At 34.5% G+C, this 19,671-nt stretch overlaps 1 protein-coding gene and 1 non-coding gene across 2 annotated transcripts; both read right to left on the minus strand.

Moving 5' to 3' along the window:
* Positions 1-1,585: 1,585 nt before the first annotated feature.
* TRNAR-UCU (transfer RNA arginine (anticodon UCU)) lies at positions 1,586-1,658 on the minus strand. The gene has a single exon. It is a non-coding gene; the product is annotated as a tRNA-Arg (tRNA).
* A 1,460-nt stretch (positions 1,659-3,118) lies between these two features.
* On the minus strand, positions 3,119-7,656 carry LOC132604470 (UDP-D-apiose/UDP-D-xylose synthase 2). Its single transcript, XM_060317990.1, has 9 exons — positions 7,206-7,656; positions 6,481-6,573; positions 5,958-6,065; positions 4,561-4,675; positions 4,340-4,473; positions 4,137-4,238; positions 3,967-4,059; positions 3,730-3,865; positions 3,119-3,643 (listed from the first exon to the last, which is right to left on the minus strand). Exons 1-9 carry the CDS (start codon positions 7,470-7,472, stop codon positions 3,531-3,533), a joined length of 1,161 nt encoding a protein of 386 aa, XP_060173973.1. The 5' UTR covers positions 7,473-7,656; the 3' UTR covers positions 3,119-3,530.
* Between the last annotated feature and the right edge of the window lie 12,015 nt (positions 7,657-19,671).

Consider the following 19,671-nt stretch of genomic DNA (forward strand, 5'->3'; position numbering starts at 1 on the left):
AATGCAGAGATTGTTTTTGTGATGATTAATAATGAACGAATTATTGCAGTAATAAAAATTGAAATGATTGCTGTACATGAATTACTTACTTTAGAAGAGTATTTTTGTCTCTAAATAGTTATTTCTCACATTGTTAATACATGTATTCTCATTTCACATTCTATATGTATAAACTAATACATAGATTACATCGTAACTTAATATGGGTATAGTTTAATATCGCCAACCAAACACTTGATTAGCTATTGGATGATTATTATTTTTTCTTATGCAGCCAACCAAATACTGTTTTATTTAATGAAGGATTTTATGTTAGACTAATTACTTCACTACCGCAACCAAACGTCTCTTAGGACTACGAACATATGCTCAATAGTAGAAGTCAGTAACTCCTTTTATGCCATTAACTAAAATTTGTTAGAGGTCAGAGTGAGGCATGTCTTTTGTTCAATTCTAAGGTATGATCGAGACTGATAGAAATTAGGTTTCTGTATTTCGTTAATAATATTATCTACACAAATAAAATAAATATTCTGCAAAGTGGTGTCGGATACGGTTCTGCAGATAATAATGTTTTCTGTGATGGGAGTAATAAATTAGGATATACTATAAACACATATTTTATTAAAGTCTTTTAATTCAAGTTGAGAATAATAAACTCACCAACTCAACGTATATCAGTCACTGCGAAGAACATTCAAAATTTAAAATGGGTGCCTAATAAAAGTATTGGCATGTGGTAGTTGGATCTCATAACACAATGTTTCTGCTGGAAGGTGCCAAATTAAATTTTAATAGGAAAGGAAAAAAGAGTATAACAATAAGAAATTAGAAAAGATGTGTGTCATGATTATGCTTTTATCACGTTGTCAGCTGTCTTGCTAAAGGATAAAGGACACCTAGCATTATCATTATTTTAGCCAGTTCTTCTCTCTTTTGGACATTTCATTTGGGTGTGATTTACATATTTTCTTATTAAAGATCAGAGCAAAAAACAATGAATTTATTCACAGGAAAGTAGGACATCTTTTAGCACCAGGGGTGTGGTATAGTGATCCACGAAATGGCGGAGAATCATGAGATTTCGGGTTCAAATTTCAGTAGAGACAAAAATATTAGGTGATTTCTTTTCATCTATCCTATTTTTGATGGGAGATTGCAGGTATCTCATGGAATGAGTCGAAGTGCGCACAAACTGACCTGGACAACACAGATATAAAGAAAAAAAAGGGTAGGATATCTTTAACAATTTCTATTTTCCCATAACGGGGTGCACCAGACCTTGCGTCAGACTGATATTTGATTAAACCCCAATCAAATTTTATAGCATTTTCGAATTGGATTAAGATGGTGATTTTCAGAGCAGACCATAATATTCTTTATAAACTTAATTATAATCATAAGTTTATGACAATAAATTTGTGCTAAGGAGCAAGGGTCATGTCAAATGGTAAATGTTTTAAAACCGTCACACGTGAAGGCGGGTAAAGTAAACTCCCTAGTACTACTCCATATTGAACGAAGTTGACTAGAAACTAGAAAGAGATCCGCCTGGGTGACAAAAAGAGATAATAAAAAAGAAGCACACAGCCGGTGGGACTCGAACCCACAATCGCCTGATTAGAAGTCAGACGCCTTATCCATTAGGCCACGGGTGCCTCTTCACTGTTTACCAACAATCTAAGTTTATTTTATTTTATATTATAAATGGTAACAAAAAGACGACAGCAAGCACCTAATTTAAAATTTAGGTGCGTTTGGCCATAAATACCAAAAACAAATTATTATTTTTTTGGTATTTTTGAAGTTGGAATTGTGTTTGGCCATAGTTTTTGAAATTGTAATTTTTGGTGAAATGTAGTTGTAAAAAAGTGAATCTTTTTTTAAAAACAAATTTTTTAAGTTTTTGATATTCCGGAATACAACTTCAAGTTGTATTCGAAATATTTATGCCCAAACGGCCAAAAGTGAAAAAAGTGAGAAAAAAATCCGAAAAAGAGTGAATAATTTTTATGGTCAAACAGCACCTCAGTATTTTTACTGAGGAGAAGAAAAGGTCTTTAATCCAAACAATTTTTAAGCTTTAGTGGTTTTAATGATACAGAATTAAATTTAACTATCTGAATAACCAATTTAAATTTAATCACGTCCCGTTTTGAAAAAATATGCGAGAATTATCCAAAATAATAATAAAGCATCCATAACATGAGAACAATACAATCCAAGAAATACCAATAAAATTTTGAAGACTCAGACCGAAACGTTAAACGTTATAATAGTCACATCTTTAATGCTCAATGTATTGCATTACACAAAAGCGAAAAAGATATATACGATCATCCAATGCCATATTTATTAGGCTCTAGTCGTCCAGCCGAGCAAGTTGAATCAAACAAGCGCCTAACTATGATATAGTTGAACTTCGAAGCCAATTATCTCACAGTGCCATTGACATAGAAAAACGCTATCTGATATCTCTCAACTCTCAAGTCTCATCTACCAATTTTGGAAATTCAGAAAGGTACGAGTAACTTATTCTCAGTACATCCGAGCCAGTCTTCGCCTCCACCCAACACCCCCTTAATAAGACACCAAATGCCAGTTTGCTCCCAAAGAATCAGAAGAGGAAATGTAAGGCTGGCCAGACGCAGATTTCTTGGACCAAGATTGACGGCTAATCCACTAACGTATCAGGAACATGGTAAGTGTGAGTACCCAAAGGTGAGATTTAATGACCAATAAAGTGACTAAGGACTGATGAGAACAATACGGTCTCGGGTTCAAATTTCAGATGAGGCAAAAAATAGTAGATGATTCAAGATCTTTCACTCTTAGAGCTGAGTGACACTTCAGCCGCTACCACAGGTTTACAGAATCATGAAGCCACCCGTAAGTATAATCTTTTGCTACAAGCAAATACTACAAGATAATAGCACAAAACAGAGGAATCACAGTGCAACATATCTAAAGGAAAGACCATACACCATAAGCACTTCGTACTGACAAAATGCCCCCCCCCCCCCCCCTCCCACCAAAAGAGCTACAAGATCAGTTACAACCTAAAATTTCTATCCGCTTCATTTGCAAACAAACTGCCAGACATATTCCACACAATGTCTGTTAGAAAGGACAATCTATATAGATGAACAAATGACCACTGGAGGCAGCAGGTCTAAAAAATGATACAAGATGTGTTTTCATATAGAAGAATAAAATGAATTGACAACGAAATATTAAAAGGACATTACAGGCTTCCCTTCATTTTATGCCTGATAACTGTTGTTGACAACTCTCCAGTAACATTACATCGACCTATGACACAATTTCCTAATGACTGCTGTCACAACTCAAGAAGATAAAATACATGATGCTTACAACGTCAGCTATTATAGATTTTCAAAACGTGAGTGGCAAAAAGAAGTTACGTATGTTGAGAACTGAACCAAGAAGATTCACTTGGGTAGATTCTGTAAAGCAACTGAAAGACCTGCCGACAAGCAGCACGTCCTCGAGAACTACTCCGCCTTCACTCAATTTGCAGTTGTCTTTGACATGGCCTGCTTGATAGCCTCAGCATACGTCCTGTGTTGGTAGGTGAGTGTGGATTCGAGCAAGTCCCATAGGGATGTCTTCGGGTGCCAACCTGGTCAAACAACCATACAAATGTCAGATTATTCTTGACCTGTAGAATGTCTGAATTATTCAATAGATCAGAAAACACATGCATACCAAGCTGTTTGTTGATAATAGTCATATCCGGAATTCTTTTGTCACTGTCATCATACCCTTCTCCATAAAATTCTTTGGAACTTACATCAATGGTAGGCGTTTCAAGAGAAGATTCTCCACTCACCTTCGAATAAACCTGTTGTTATGCAAGAAAAGGAGTTGAGAAAAATGACTGGTGGGAACAGAGTAACTAAAACAAGATTGAGGGAAAAACACAAAGAAAATCACTCAATTAACCTTGGTCATCATTTCAGCTAGCTGGCGCACAGTAACTTCATTGTTAGGGTTGCCCACATTAAAAGTATGGCCATTGGCCCTCGCAGGATTTTCCTGATTGAGAATAAGAGAATCAACACTTAGTTTTATGCATCTGAAAAATTCACATGAAAGAAGGAGGTCAAACTCACGATCATCAAGAGAACAGCCTCAATAGCATCCTTGATATATATGAAAGTTCTCTGTGATTCCCCACCATCCACTAGTTTCAGCGGTTCACGTCTTAAAAGGTTCTGAAAAGAGGGGGGAAATGAAATAACAGAACGTGAGATACAAGTGAACATATGTAAGTTTCAATTCAATCAAAATAAATCAGAAAACAAATCAATCATACATTACTAAAGCAAGCTAACACCCTCGGAACACCCTCACTAGGACCATCAATGCCAGGAATGAAATCCATCCTGGGACCAATCCAATTGAACGGCCTTACAATTGTGAATTCTAAGCCATTCTCAGCACCCTCAGCTGCAAAATAAGCATGCATAAGAATTATAGGAGAGAATTCAGAATATTCAACTTTTAAAACAGCCAATCAGGTAAAACTTCACATACCAAATATCAACCTCTCAATCAATTGCTTTGCACAGGCATAGGACCACCTCTGCTTCTCAATGGGTCCAAAAATGCAAGGGGATTCATCTTCTTTAAGCACATAGTAAGCAGGATCCTAAGAGATATCAGGAGAAAGATTTAAAACATCTCCAAAAATGTAAATAGTATCAGAAAATGGTGAATGGATGAGTCCTAAATCATCCATGATTCTACAACAAAAGTAACAATTTAGTGAAAAATGCACAAAACTGAATGGTTCCTCATCCATTAAGATTCAATCTACATGATAATCCATGCAACATGCCAAAAAAGCACATTGTGATTATAAATATATACGCTCACAAATCTTAAGAATCAAAAACTCCCTGAAGTTCTTATTTTGATATTAGGAGGAAAGAGATTCTTTTCCCTGCTTTTCCAGGAGAGTGACATGGAGGAAAATCCCACATGAAATCCATAGCACCACAAGCAAAAGACAAAGTAGAATCAAAAGACCAAGATCTTAATTGAACAAGTTAAATCTACCTAGAACAATTATGGAACAAAGCAACTTAAACATTGTATACAAGGGCCAGTAAGTAGTAATAGTAGAAACTAAGCCCAAATTAACCCTAAGAGGAGCACTAGGCAGGACCTGTCAAGATAACCCTTCCTCAAGGCAGTAAATGACAAACCATGTCGATAACCAGAACTCTATGAACACAACTAGAACTACTGGAGGCAACCTTTTCTCTAACTTACTAAACTATCTTTGTCAACAAAATTTGCTAGAAGCAGAATCAATCATCAAGCTTCACACGAGCTGTTATAGACAAAGACAACTAGCTTCATAAACTTTTCCGATACTTGAACATCTTCACATTAATTTCCTAGTGCCTCCTTCACTTTACTCAGTTAACAAATTCATGCAGTCAAAATATCTTAGAATTCACACAAACATCATATTCCGAATATATTGCAAACATGGCTTGATCAGTAAACTAAATAAGCCAAAATCTCAATATTAGTATTAAGAGCGAAGAGGAGGGAAAAACACACCAAACGGGAGAAAAAAAACAAGAACCAGAGGCAGCTAAGTTGAGAACATATTGGATATCCACATTTGCCTTTAACATTGAATAAGACTAAATAGAGAAAAAAAATGAGATGAGGAACATCATTCCAAGTAATACCTAAATAGAACATCCAAGTATATGCAATACATCACTATTTGCAATACTAATACCAAATACAGAACATCCAAGTATGCTATACAAATAACAAACAACCTAGTGGAAATTTAATTGGCATTTATAAGGATAGGACAAGAACTCCTGAAACAACATGATACATGACGCAAGTTTCACCTTAAGTTTTGCATTAAATATGGCATAAATAAGATGTAAGTGAAGTCTCACCTGACGCAATGGGCTGTCTTTGGGTAAAAAGGCACCTATTGTTTTCCCGTAAACTTCACAGGTGGAAAAGTGAATAAGACGCTTTGCATTTTCAGAGCAGTACTTCACCTGTATTAATCAATCCACATCAACTTGACACACTAAATTCAATAGAAAAAGACAAAAAATAATCTCCAACCGTCAAGTAATAACCTCCAGAATCAAAATTATCTATCTCAAATGGATTAATTTCCAATAATAACTACTCCCTCTGCCTTTTTAGTCCGTTTAAAAAAAAACGCGTCTTTCCTTGTTTTGGCACTCTTTAATACCAACTTTCCACGCCATGTTTAAGACCACAATATTAAAGGGGCATTTTGGCACATTCATACATATATTTAGTTTAAGACCACAAGATTCAAATGTCTCTTAAACTACGTGCCAAGTTAAAACCAGACATACAAATTAAAACGAAGAAAGTACCTGATTAGCAAAATATGAGCAATGAAAGGCCAAATGAAGTTAAAAAGTGAGATATGCATACCACTGGAAGAGCATCAATGAAGTTGCTGTAAATAGTGTCAAGTGGACGAGTGTTATAATCAGCTGGAGTGCAGATCGCAGCAAGATTGATGGTCTACATCACAAGAAAAGTCACAAGTCAGCAACAGTCAAAGAATTGACCAGATCAAGATTTAAAAATTCAAGGAAAATGATGTGTCGGTGCATAAAGTAGTCCATAATTACACCAAGATCACACTAAAAATAATAAAATAACCCAAAGATATAGTAAGATTAAACAATATATTCAAGGACACAAAAAGCTTTTTTCTTTCTCAGTAAGTACTCAAGGACATTAAAGCTAAAGAAATCTCTAGAAATTCTCTTTAATTTTAAGAAATCTGTGAAAATTCTTTCAAGAAACAGGAGAACGATTAAATTCAATTCAGATCCAATAAGATCTCAAGTTCACAATTTGGATCCCAGTAATGAATGATCCAATACTTGTTTCAAAATATTATGTATTAATATCTCGCAAGGATATTCATTTTCAAAAAAAAAAAAAAAAAAAATCTCGCAAGGATATTAAGCATGCTATAAATGGTACGAATAATAGTAATAACAAATAAATCCACAAACAGATTTGTTATCTAAGAAATGAAGCTTTCAATAAATGTAACAATTTCGCAATAACACAATTTAATATTCACAACGCACAGATCCATATTTTCATACAAAATGCAGGAAACAAGAATGCGTGTGAATTACCAGATCTGCCATCTTGATAAGGCCTTCAAGACGAGAATCATTCTTAATATTGATACGGTGAAACTGGATGCGACCAGCCCATGTAAGAGTAGCCGGTTCAAGCAAGTGCTTGATTTTGTCATTGTAAACATCAACAGCTAGCACCTTATGTGGCGTCTCAGACAACAATTTCTCACATAGATGTGACCCAATAAAACCACCAGCACCAATCATACATATTGTAATTGGCTTTATTGGATTTCCATCCAGATCTACTCTTCCTGCCATTTCCAAAATTCACTGATATTTCTTATTCTTTTGTTAACTTTATTCGTTGCTTCTTTGAAGGAAAAAATAAATTGGAGTATGGGAAATGACGGTGAGATTTTTGAGGGGATGTATTTAAAGGAGGGAGCAATGGGAGAGTGTGTGGCTGTGGCCAGGCTGCATTAATTGCCTATGTACGCGCTTACTGCACACGGAAAATGTTACTGGCCACTGGATTTTCTCTTGCTCTTGTGTTATTAATCTCTCTCCAGTTGGTTTATAGTTTATAACTTGCTAAGATTTTTTCACTACTCCCTCCGTCGAAATTATTTATCATGATTATTAAAAATAATTTTAATTAATTAATTTTTATCCATTTTATACTTGGCGAGAAGTGCCATATAAACTCTAAAATATTCAATAAGGAGTTCAAAATACGAAAAGTCAAAGAATTCAACATCTAATATATTTATATATAAAGAAAATAATTAAATATATATAAATAAGTATAATTTTTCACCGAAGAGGTTCATAACCCTATCTGGCTCCGCCGCCGCTGCATATAAATAGAGTAAATATTTAATAAACAGAGATTATCAATTATACATAAATAAGAGCAAAGTAGGTCAAATGACTCTCCTAAATAATATTTCTTAAGGAGTGTGTAAAATAAAAAATGATAAATAATTTGAGCCGGAGGGAGTAATGTATTTTCCTTTATCTCAAATTATTTATCGCTTCTTAATTTTACACATCTCTTAAAAAATATTAATTAAGAGGAATATTTAACTAACTTTACCCTTATTTATGTTTAAATTATAATCATGTTCATTAAATGTTTACTCTGTTTGTATATAATATTCATTAATGACAAAACTCTCCTAAAGATAAAAATAGAAAAAAATTAATTAATTATGTCTTAAACTTCTAAAATAATAAATAATTTGAAATAATTATTTTTAATAACCATCTCGAATAATTTAAAACTATTTTGTGAGGAAATGGTTTAACACACTACTTTTGTGATAGGCATCAAGAAAGCACGGTGAGAGATTAGAATAGAAGGGAAGGAGGTAAATAAAGAATCAACGTAAAGGAAGCAATTTGGAGGTTGACGTGTTAGATATGGCACTCACTCTCTCTCTAACCATGTCACTTGTCATGTGAGCAGCAGTAGTCAACCAATGAGCTGTCCATTTCTCATGCTCACATGGCTTATAATTGAGTGCGGAACCAAAATAACCTTAGAAAAAAGTTTTTGAACTAAAATTATTCTAACAAAAAAAAAATATTATAAAATTGTCTTTAGCGTAGTAAATTACTGTGCTAAATGGGTCCTTGTTTTTTTTTTTTTACCCTTTTGGTTAATCCTCTTTCATTACACTTTTTAACGTACTTTAATCATAGATTAATCATGCTTGGGGACCCTGAAACTTCAATATTTTATATAGAACCCTACTTTTTTTTGTGCGATTAATAAGGTAGGCTCAATACAGGATAAGAAAATCTTCGGATTGCCGTTTTAGTGGTTGAAAAGTGCTCGAACGCCATTTTTGTTTGAAGGCTTGGTGTCATTAGCTTTAAGTTCTTTACGAATACTTAAACTTGTTCATTAATAATAAACCAAAAGTAGTAAAAATACAATCATCAAAAAAAAAAAAACTTAAAATACATTCATCAATTCATGCCCTTGAGTTGATGAAAAACTAAACATACTAATATTCTTCAAAATAACATCATCATAAATTAAACTTAAAATTAAAATCACAACATTCTTAATCATCATCAGAATAGAAGTCCTCAATATCGTCCTTAGAAAAATATTGGCGGTTTCTTAAGACACATCTTTTTTCAGTAGATGTTAGTTCTCTACCGATTGATGATGCTTGTTCTTCAGACAACTTTAGCATGTAAAATTTACATCGTCTTACCAGCATTCTGTTGTTTTCTTTTCTAATCCTTTGTACGGCAAGCTAGCAAGTTTCTAGACCTACTCGAGGCATGGTTATGGAGTACCTTGTTGGGATTGAAGCGTTTACTCCTTCCAAGTCACGAACAAGACGTTCTGATTCGGCAAGCCGATGTGACCATTCTCGGCGTAAACCGCAATAATATTCTCGCGGATCTGAATATTTCACACTGCAGAAATCATCATTACGCTCTATAAGAAGGTGGGGATTTAGCTCATCTAGTTTGAAATCACTGGTATCGCTCGAAAAAACTGCTATGATTTGAACTCTCATCATCACTGTTATTTGGTTCTTTTGGAAGGAGTAAAGATCAAGCTGAGTTTCTACTACTCGACATTGAATACGTTGTAGTCTAATAACAAAAGAAAGTGTTACTTATATAGTTGTAAACCCCGTGTACTCCTAGTTGGAGGGTCTTTATGACCCTACCTACTTACTTTATATAAAAAAACTATTAATAGTCATCGGACATCTTACAGTCTGAATCCCACTTGGATCTAAATCTTGTGCTACCATGTACACCATGTTCTACCCTAAGGTAACGTATTTGCATCCGACTGTTCTCTTCGCGAAAACGGTTAAGAGCAAAATTAAACTCTTGTGGAGTTACACGAGGCATTGACATAGCACGTTTTTTTGGGCGTTTAAGCCCTACTGACGCTAACTTTTGCTCCAGTGCTGCAGTTTCCCTAACATGCCAATTTCACTCCTCTGTCATCATATTGTTGTAACGTTGGTTGTATCTCTCGTTCGAGTTGTTTGAGTATTCAAAATCTTCACCCGATTCCCATGTCCTACCCATTGCGTCGAATATGTTTTTTGGAGTGAACGATATAACACGACTAATATCTCTAAATTGGTCAAAAAATGACATAGTAACTCAATTTTGTGTGGAATTTTGCTATTCATCAAATTACGTTATATAACACTTAAAGTTTGATTCGAATTATGACGTTTTTCTGTATGACAGTTGAGGTGACAACATATTGCAGCGGTATAGCACAGTAAAATACTGCGTTATGATAGAATAACGCAGTAATTTACTGCGTTATACGTATATAACGCAGTAATTTACTGCGTTATACGTATATAACGCAGTAATTTACTGCGTTATGTCAGAATAACGCATTATTTTACTACGCTATTCTGCTAGGGACTGACATAGCACGGTTAATTCATGTGTTATGTAATACTCCGTACTTAATTTGATTTGACGTAACACTGCAAGACACACTAATTACATGCATGCGTTGGTTCAATATTCAAACTTCAAATCTTATTAATACAGATTTCGAATGAGAGAAAAAATTCTAAGTTTCATCCAATTTTTAACACACATTCTAAGTTTCATCCAGTTTTTGCATTTTGTATTCCTCCTAAATTAGTCAAAAAATGGAAGATGTTTCAAAAATTAGAGTTTCTTTATTCTGGGACGGACAAATTATATTCGAGGAAAATAATTTGCGCTATGATTCTCCCTCAAAATACCATGTTAAGTTTCCACTTGACTTAAAATTCTCAAAATTACTCCAAGCCTTGTATAATAGACTACAAGTTAGTAGGAGTGATTTTAATTTAAATATAATTGAAAAATATCCAATGTCATTTACACCGCAAGGTATAACTAGTTATGGACAGTGGTACATTTAAGACGATGGTTCTTTGACGGATTATTTGAAGGCGCCTTATGATTATAGGGGATGCATAACTTTAAACGTTCTTGAAATATACATAAAGAAGGTCCCCATTAATCGACTTGAATTCATGGCTAGGGCTCCTCGGGAAGCCCGAAATAGACCTCGTCGAGAAGCCCCGTCTAGAATTCAGGCTGAAGTCACTTAAGCGGAACCTACTTATGAACACAATTACCTTGACATGAGTACTTATGAAGGCATTTTGACGAGCTAAATGCCTCTGGATAGTTTAGGTCAGCAATTTGATGGGCAGTGGTAAATATTCATGTGTAGTGGCACTTGAATGCTACTAATGATGTCGATTATATTATTTAGGGGTTATACACCTGATATGGATCATATCGGACGGTCCCCTCAATCGGGACGGATGAATCAAGTTGGAACATCCTCAGCCTATCCAACTACTCAAAACGATGGTCCTTCCTCAAGTTTCGGTGCAGTTGATTACTATCGGTACGTCTATTTTTTTTAACATCAATAGTATTATTTGATGTGTAGTAGTTAAAATACTCTACTTTCTTATGTAGGGAGAATGTGGTGGTTGCACCAAATTATAGGCAAAAACCTGTTATGGATGGTCCAGATTATCCGAATTATATAGTGACATCATCGAGCGATAGTGAGGAAATACCTAATGCGGAGAAAAGTGACGATAAGCAAAGTGACGATGAGGTTGAGGTTGGAACTAATCCTCAATATCAAGTAGAACTATTGCAAGATATGATGAATAGTCCGGCACACCAGGAGGAACTGAATTCACAACAACCATTTGAACAACAAGAGTCGACTCCGGTTCAACCGCAAAGCCAATTTCAACAGCAAGAGTCGACCCCGATTCAGTGGCATTCTGATGAGATCCCCGATCTTGATCATCTTCAAGATCGCCCAGATGGCTTTGTCTTTACTAGGGATGTTGATCATATTCGGCGAAGTTTGTGGAAAGAGCCAGTGGATCACAAAAGGCTCATATTGAAAAAGGCATGATGTTCAGCTCGAAAAAATCATTGCAAAGGGCTGTTAAGATTTATTGCATCCAGGGGATGAGGGAGTTTAAAGTTGACGATTCCACATAAAAACTTTGGCAATTGGTCTGCAAGCGAAAATATCAAGGCTGTGAATGGATGCTCCGTGGTAAGGAAACCGCTGAAAAGATGTGGACTATTTCAAAGTTCTACACAAAGCACACTTGTGATATGGGTGACTGATAAGTTGGTATTTTACCAATTTATCTCTTCTTTAATCTTATATTTTTGCTATATTTGCTTGATAAAATTGTGCATTTAGTATCCTTTACATCTATTTTATAGGTTTTATTTGATTTAGAAGTGATCGGAAGAAACCAAGTGAAAATTTAGTCAAAAAGAGGCCAAATGGGACAGTTTTGCAAAAACGGGACAGAACTGCAAAAAACGGGCAGAACTGCAAAAACTGAAAGTTGGGGCATATTTTGTCATTGTTTTTACTTGGAAAAATCTGGGCATAAAGAGAGGCTTAGGGCAACAAAACAGGATCATCTTTGGCTCAACACAAGTCCTTGGAGGCTAGGATTTCACACCAACACATTGGAGAAGAAGATTGGAAGCACTTTAATGAGATATTCTTAATCCTTTCTTCAATTTCTTGTTTTGTATTGAATATTTATGTGTGTAGGATTTCATTTCAATACTTGAATCTCGTTTATGGAAGTATTCTTGATAAAAGTTTGGATTGAATCTCTTGTTTTGCTTATGTGTTGAATGATTTTATTCCTAATGAAGTGAGTTATCGTTTCTTTAATTAATCTCATTTTGAATGATTCTTAAGGAAGTAGCTAACCCTAAGACTTGCCCATTTATTTCGGTTTAAACTTGGAAGAGGCAAACTCGGGATTGAGAAAGATTAATTAACAAGAATTTGGGGCGTTGACCCTCATCTAATGGAAATCGACCTAGGAATAGGCGACACCACTTGTAGCCATATTCGGGTGTTCTTAATGCTCCTAATTGCTTTAGGGATATTCAATTAGGTAGTCTAGTTGGTCTTCGGAAGAAGCTAATTTAGAGTCATTATCCGAGGTTAAGTAATATAAACTCACCATTATTTGTAAATCATGAAGTACATTGGATCGTTACTTGAGCGTAGTTTTTCTTGTATCCATGCTTGTGGCCATTGATCATTTTACTTGCTTTCTAGGTTAGTTTACATTTTTGCATTAGCTATAATTTTCTCTCAAACAAAACCAAAATATTATCCATCGTTTGACTTTAGCTATCATTGGTGAAAATCCCTACTTTTCCTAATCGCCTACCTATTGTTCTCTGTGGGATTCGACCCCGACTCATAGTTGGGTAAATATATTTGCATACGACCGTGCCCATTCTAATTAATAGGGTGGATTTGGACGTTTATTTAAACCGAAATAAATGGGCAAGTCTTAGGGTTAGCTACTCCCTTAAGAATCATTCAAAATGAGATTAATTAAAGAAACGATAACTCACTTCATTAGGAATAAAATCATTCAACACATAAGCAAAACAAGAGATTCAATCCAAACTTTAATCAAGAATACTTCCATAAACGAGATTCAAGTATTGAAATGAAATACTACACACATAAATATTCAATACAAAACAAGAAATTGAAGAAAGGATTAAGAATATCTCATTAAAGTGCTTCCAATCTTCTTCTCCAATGTGTTGGTGTGAAATCCTAGCCTCCAAGGACTTGTGTTGAGCCAAAGATGATCCTGTTTTGTTGCCCTAAGCCTCTCTTTATGCCCAGATTTTTCCAAGTCAAAACAATGACAAAATATGCCCCAACTTTCAGTTTTTGCAGTTCTGCCCGTTTTTTGCAGTTCTGTCCCGTTTTTGCAAAACTGTCCCATTTGGCCTCTTTTTGACTAAATTTTCACTTGGTTTCTTCCGATCACTTCTAAATCAAATAAAACCTATAAAATAGATGTAAAGGATACTAAATGCACAATTTTATCAAGCAAATATAGCAAAAATATAAGATTAAAGAAGAGATAAATTGGTAAAATACCAACTTATCAGTGACCTCCCAAATGATCATTGCAATCTAGATACCAATATGATTGCTCGTGTGTTAGTTGGTGACATTGGAAAAAACCCAAGTTATCCCCTTCGCCAAATTTTATTTTATTTTTGGTGTGAATATAATGTTCCCCGTTGCTATATGCTGATATTTCAACTTATTCAGCTTCCCTATTAAAGATTGTATTACAGCCGTCCTGAAAGTATATAAACTGTTAGTAAGAGGAAGGCGTATCTTGGGCGTAGGCGTGCACATGAGATATTCTACAGCAATTGGGAGGGCTCTTTCAAGAAGTTGGCGAGATACATGGCGGCTCTACAACACTTCAATCATGGTACTGTTGTTGAATTGAAGCTCAAATCGAAGCTTGGTGTGCTCGGTAATATTTTTGAGTTTGTGTTTTGGGCATTCAAACCATGCATTGATGGTTTTGTCGGCCTGTAATATCAATAGATGGAACACATGTGTACGGGGTATACGACATAAACCTGCTAATTGCAGTTGAAATGGATGCAAATGGAGCTATATTCCCTCTAGCTTTTGCAATTACAACTAATGAGAGCATTAGTACGCGGGGTATGTTTTTGGACTACTTAAGGCAACACGTTATTAAGGATTGCATGGAATATGTGTGATCTCAGACATAAATGCACAATATGTTCAATTTGCAGGGGTGGCAGCCACCCTTTGCCTACCATCGTTATTGTTTAAGGCATTTAAAGGCAAATTTCCAAAAGGCATATCGAATCCTAGCACTTTGCAATTGGATGTGGCTTGCTACAACAGAGCCTCAGGAGAAGAAGTTTAACCTGCAGATGGACATTATTAGGCTGGCGAATAAGGAAGCTTTCCACTGGTTGAATGCAATTGATAAAGACAAATGGACATTACACCAGGATGAAGGTAGGCGATGGGGTATGCTGACAACAAATAGCTCTGAGTCATTCAATGGCTTGTTGAAATCTGCACGGGGACTATCTGTCACCGCAATGGTGAGAATGATTTTTAAGCAGGTTGTGGAGAGGTTCGTCAATAGATCAAAAGAGGCCAAAGCACATGCAGCAGAAGGTCTAAAATGGATACCAAAACCATCACAACTGTTCGAGTACCACAAATATAAGGCTCAGAAACATGACCGGATGGAGTACAACTCTGCAGAGCGCATATTTGAATTCACAACAAGTGTTCACCAAGGTAAAAGAGGTAACGTCCACACAATTTGTGAGATTCCAAGAACATGCACATGCGGCAAGTGGCAATCATATCACATGCCATGTTCTCATGCCTTCAAGTGTTTTATCACAATGGGAAAAAACACCTCCCCCTACATAGTTGAGGAATATACAGTTGAAAATTATGCAAGAACGTGTGCTGGAAGGTTTTACCCACTTGGTAGTGAGAGTTATTGGCCACCAGATCCATTTTCAATACTTGCAAATAAAGTATTTATCCGTAAATTCAAAAAGAAAGCATACTCCCGTATTCAAAATGAAATGGATGTTCCACCGGGGAGATACACTCGAAAATGCTCATTTTGCAATTATGTTGGTCATGATACGCGCAAGTGTCCCTTACGGCATGGTGGTCAAACTACATCTCGCGGTGGAAGTACCTCTCGTGGTGGAGGAAACTTTCGTGGTGGTAGATCTAGCAGTGGTGGCACATCTCGCGGTGGTGGCACATCTTGTGGTGGTGGCGGAAGATCAACTCAAGGGCATTAATTGATGAATGTTTTTTACGTTTTTTTCTTTCTTTGATGATTGTATTTTAAAAAGTTTGGATTTCTTATTAATGAACAAGTTTAAGTATTTTCATATTGTTATGAATGATGCAATTTAATTATTTTGATATTTGTATGAATGCTGCAATTTTGACTAAAAAATAGTAAACTTAAATCTAAACTCAAGTATTCGTAAAGAACTTAAAGCTAATGACACTAAGCCTTCAAACAAAAATGGCGTTCGAGCACTTTTCAACCACTAAAACGGCATCCGAAGATTTTCTTATCCTTCATGTATTGAGCCTGCCTTATTAATCGCATAAAAATAAGTAGGGTTCTATATAAAATATTGAAGTTTCGGGGTCTCGAAGCATGATTAATATATGGTCAAAGTACGTTAAAAAGTGTAATGAAAGAAGGGCTAACCAAAAGGGCCAAAAAAAAAAAAAACAAGGACCCCTTTAGCGCAGTAAATTACTGCGCTAAAGCACTTAACGGTGCCATCCCAGTTAAGTGCTTTAGCATAGTAATTTACTGCGCTAAAGACAGTTTTGTAACTTTTTTTTTTTATTGAGGTAGTTTGGTTCAAAAACTTTTTTCTAAGGTAATTTTGATTCCGGACTCCTTATAATTTTGTATAAATATAAATAAGCAGTACTTCATCCGTCTCATAATAAGTATCATCTTAATAAAAAGGGATAAGGGTCAAAAATACACTCCAACTATCACTGTTTTTTGAGTTTCATACCTAAACTATCAGAAGGTTGAGAAAACTATCTAAACTATCACTATCTAGTTTGCAAAACACACCTCAAATTATTCTTAAATGGCATGAGATCTACACTCTCCATTTTATATAAAAATGTTGCCAAGTGTTGTCCACGTGGATAAATAATGTCACAATGGCACCTACATGAATTTTTTTTTTTTAAAATTGTTTTAAAAAACATACTGAAAAATTATAATTTTTGTAAAAAACTATCAAAAATTATAGAAAATAAAAAAATAGTTTAAAAAATGGAAAAGTTATCTTTCTTTTTTTTTTTAAAGCGAACTGATTATTTAGTTTTTCATTTTTTTAAAAAAAAAAATCAACTTTTTCATTATTTTAAATCATTTTTTTAGGATTTTCTAAATTTTTTGATTTTTTTTACACTTTTTTTTTTAAAATCCAGATTTGTGTTTTTTTAAATGTTGATTTTTTTAAAAAAAAATAATGTAGTTTTTTTTTAAAATATACATTTTTATTAAAAAATATTATTTTTAAATTTCCATGTAGGTGCCATCATAGCATTACTTATGCCATGGGGACAAATTTCTTGAGAAAATTTCAGCTTCACTTGCCTTTTGGAGAGTGAGTTCACACATTTAGTTCGGGTGTGTTTTATAAACTAGATAATGATAGTTTAGTTAGTTTTCTCAACCTTAAGATAGTTTAGGTATGAAACTAAAAAAAAATGCTAGTTACGGTGTGTTTTTAACCCTTATCTCTAATAAAAAACACGTATATTAAGAGATCAATAATACAATGTGAAGTTTACTAAACTATCCTTATATAATAAAACTAAATTACTTTTCCCTCTTGATTAGAGCATGCAAGAGTAATGTTTTTGATATTGGGAATCCAACAATACTAAGTTACTATGTGACTTGAATACACAAACTTATCACTTTTTATCTAAGGGTAGAGTTGAAAAAAATTAGTCAATTTATGTCTTGATTTCCTAAGATGACACTTATTATGAGATATTTTTTTTTAGTTAAGATGACACTTATTATGGGACGGAGACAGCAGTATATAGTTTTATTTTTATTTTACAGGACATATATTCAATTAGAGAGTTATTTCACGCCCCTGAATCCTTTTCTCCATTCCTTACAAATATCAAAGTTGCTTTTCTATCGCTAAAAATTTAAGAGGACCGAAATGGATGAGATTGCTTGTATCCTTAAAATTGTTAACACTTGTTATATATGAAAAGATGTTGAATTAGAAATTCACGTGATCATAGAAAAGTACAATGTTATTATTCTCATAGTATTATTTTTGTGTATTGATAATATTTGTCAAGTTCGTTATCTATCGTTATAATTATCAAGGTGATCTGAATAATAAAATAACTTTAATCAGTGAATTTTTCCTTTTATGATGATTAAACCATGAAACTAGAATAACAACCTTATAAATGATACAATCGACCTCAAGAATATTTTTCCTTTTAAAAAAAAATTGAATATAATTTTTACTTTCCCTTTCAATTGTGTAAAATTTGGGACTGAGTAAAAGTATACTCTTCTATGTACGTAAATTGTATTGTCATGCTCAACGTAAACATGTCATATGAGCATACAAATACTAATATATACGTGGTTCCAGAAGTTGACATCAATTTCTATTTTGATATTTCAATTAAGGATGTTTCTTGTTTATATTTCAATTCCATTAGTGTCTATTAAACACTCCACTGATAACCAGTCAAAGAGCGTAAACACTCTCCCTCTAAAATCATTCATTTAAGTTACATGTACACTAAGTAGGCGTTTCGCCATGATTTTTGAAATCATAATTTCAAACCAGCGTTTGGACATGCGTTTTTATTCATGGTTTGAAAGCATGGTTTCAACTTTTTTAAATATAAAATTTAACCCATAAGTTGGTAGATATTTTTAACAATTACCCCCATCAATCATTTACCAATCTCATTAACTTCCACCAAATTTTATTTATGTCTACCAACCTTTTAATTTATATATGTCTATCAATTTTATTTATGTCCACCAACCGTCCAATTGATGTTGTATTTTTAGAAAGGTCTTCTAGTATTAATTTTGAGCCGGTTCATATGAATTAGCGTATTAATTTTGTTATGAACTATGACTTGCTCATTTGGTAAGATTGTATAAGAATTGAGAATGTTTTAATAGTTTTCACAACTTGTGGGGTTTTTATGTCTATAAGAGAAAATACTCTTTAAAATATCTAAATTGTATGTCCAAATATGATTTCAAACCATGTCCAAACGGGCCTAATGTATCAATAGGTTTTTGTATGCCGTCTATAGCTGTTGACAAACGGTTAAATTGCAGAAATGAGCGTTGGCCAATGGCTAAAAAGTAGACATATTTTTAAAATAAAAATACGGTGAAGTGTGCTGGTGCCCCGGTGGGTCTATAACGAAGCTACAATTTGGGCCGGTCTATCTAGCCCAGTTTCCCGTCCGATACAGCCCTATCCCACATCCTCTAGCCAGCCCCTTTCACTTTCTATTGCACGGTTTGTCCTTCAAATGGACTGGTCTTTTATTTTTGCCCTTCAAATGGGCTGTTCTTTAATTTTTATCCTTCAAAATCGAACTGCCTAGCGGGAATAAGTTCTTTAACGGTGATGAGATAACTTTTGAATATTATGACGCGTAACTTACGCCCCTCTAGATATAACTTCGATTTTGAAAGACAAAAATTAAAGACCAGCACAAAATAGGGACAAAAGTGCAACCCATTTAGAAAGACGTCATTTGCACTTTTTCACTATTTTGTGCTAGTCTTTAATTTTTGTCCTTCAAATGGACTGGTCTTTAATTTTTGCCCTTAAAAATCGAACTTATATCTAGAGGGGCATAAATTACGTATCATAATTATTCAAAAGTTATGCCAGCACCGTTAAAGAACTTATCTTTCGCCAGGCATAATTTTGATTTTGGAGGGAAAAATTAAAGACCAGTCCATTTGAAGGGCAAAAATAAAAGAGCAGTCCATTTGAAGGACAAACCGTGCAATTACTTCTTGTTTGTTCTGTTTATTTC

This window comes from Lycium barbarum, chromosome 1 (genome assembly GCF_019175385.1).
Source record: "Lycium barbarum isolate Lr01 chromosome 1, ASM1917538v2, whole genome shotgun sequence".
Classification (NCBI taxonomy): Eukaryota; Viridiplantae; Streptophyta; class Magnoliopsida; order Solanales; family Solanaceae; genus Lycium; species Lycium barbarum.

Bases quoted from the DNA above. Each gene is read 5' to 3' on its own strand.
- LOC132604470 (XM_060317990.1), bottom strand. From the start codon at position 7,472: ATGGCAGGAAGAGTAGATCTGGATGGAAATCCAATAAAGCCAATTACA. The intron at 4,239-4,339 runs GTATGATTGATT...CCCTCTTTTCAG, and splicing joins TGTTAGCTTGCTTTAGTAAT to AACCTTTTAAGACGTGAACC. The intron at 4,060-4,136 runs GTGAGTTTGACC...ATTCTCAATCAG, and splicing joins AGGCTGTTCTCTTGATGATC to GAAAATCCTGCGAGGGCCAA.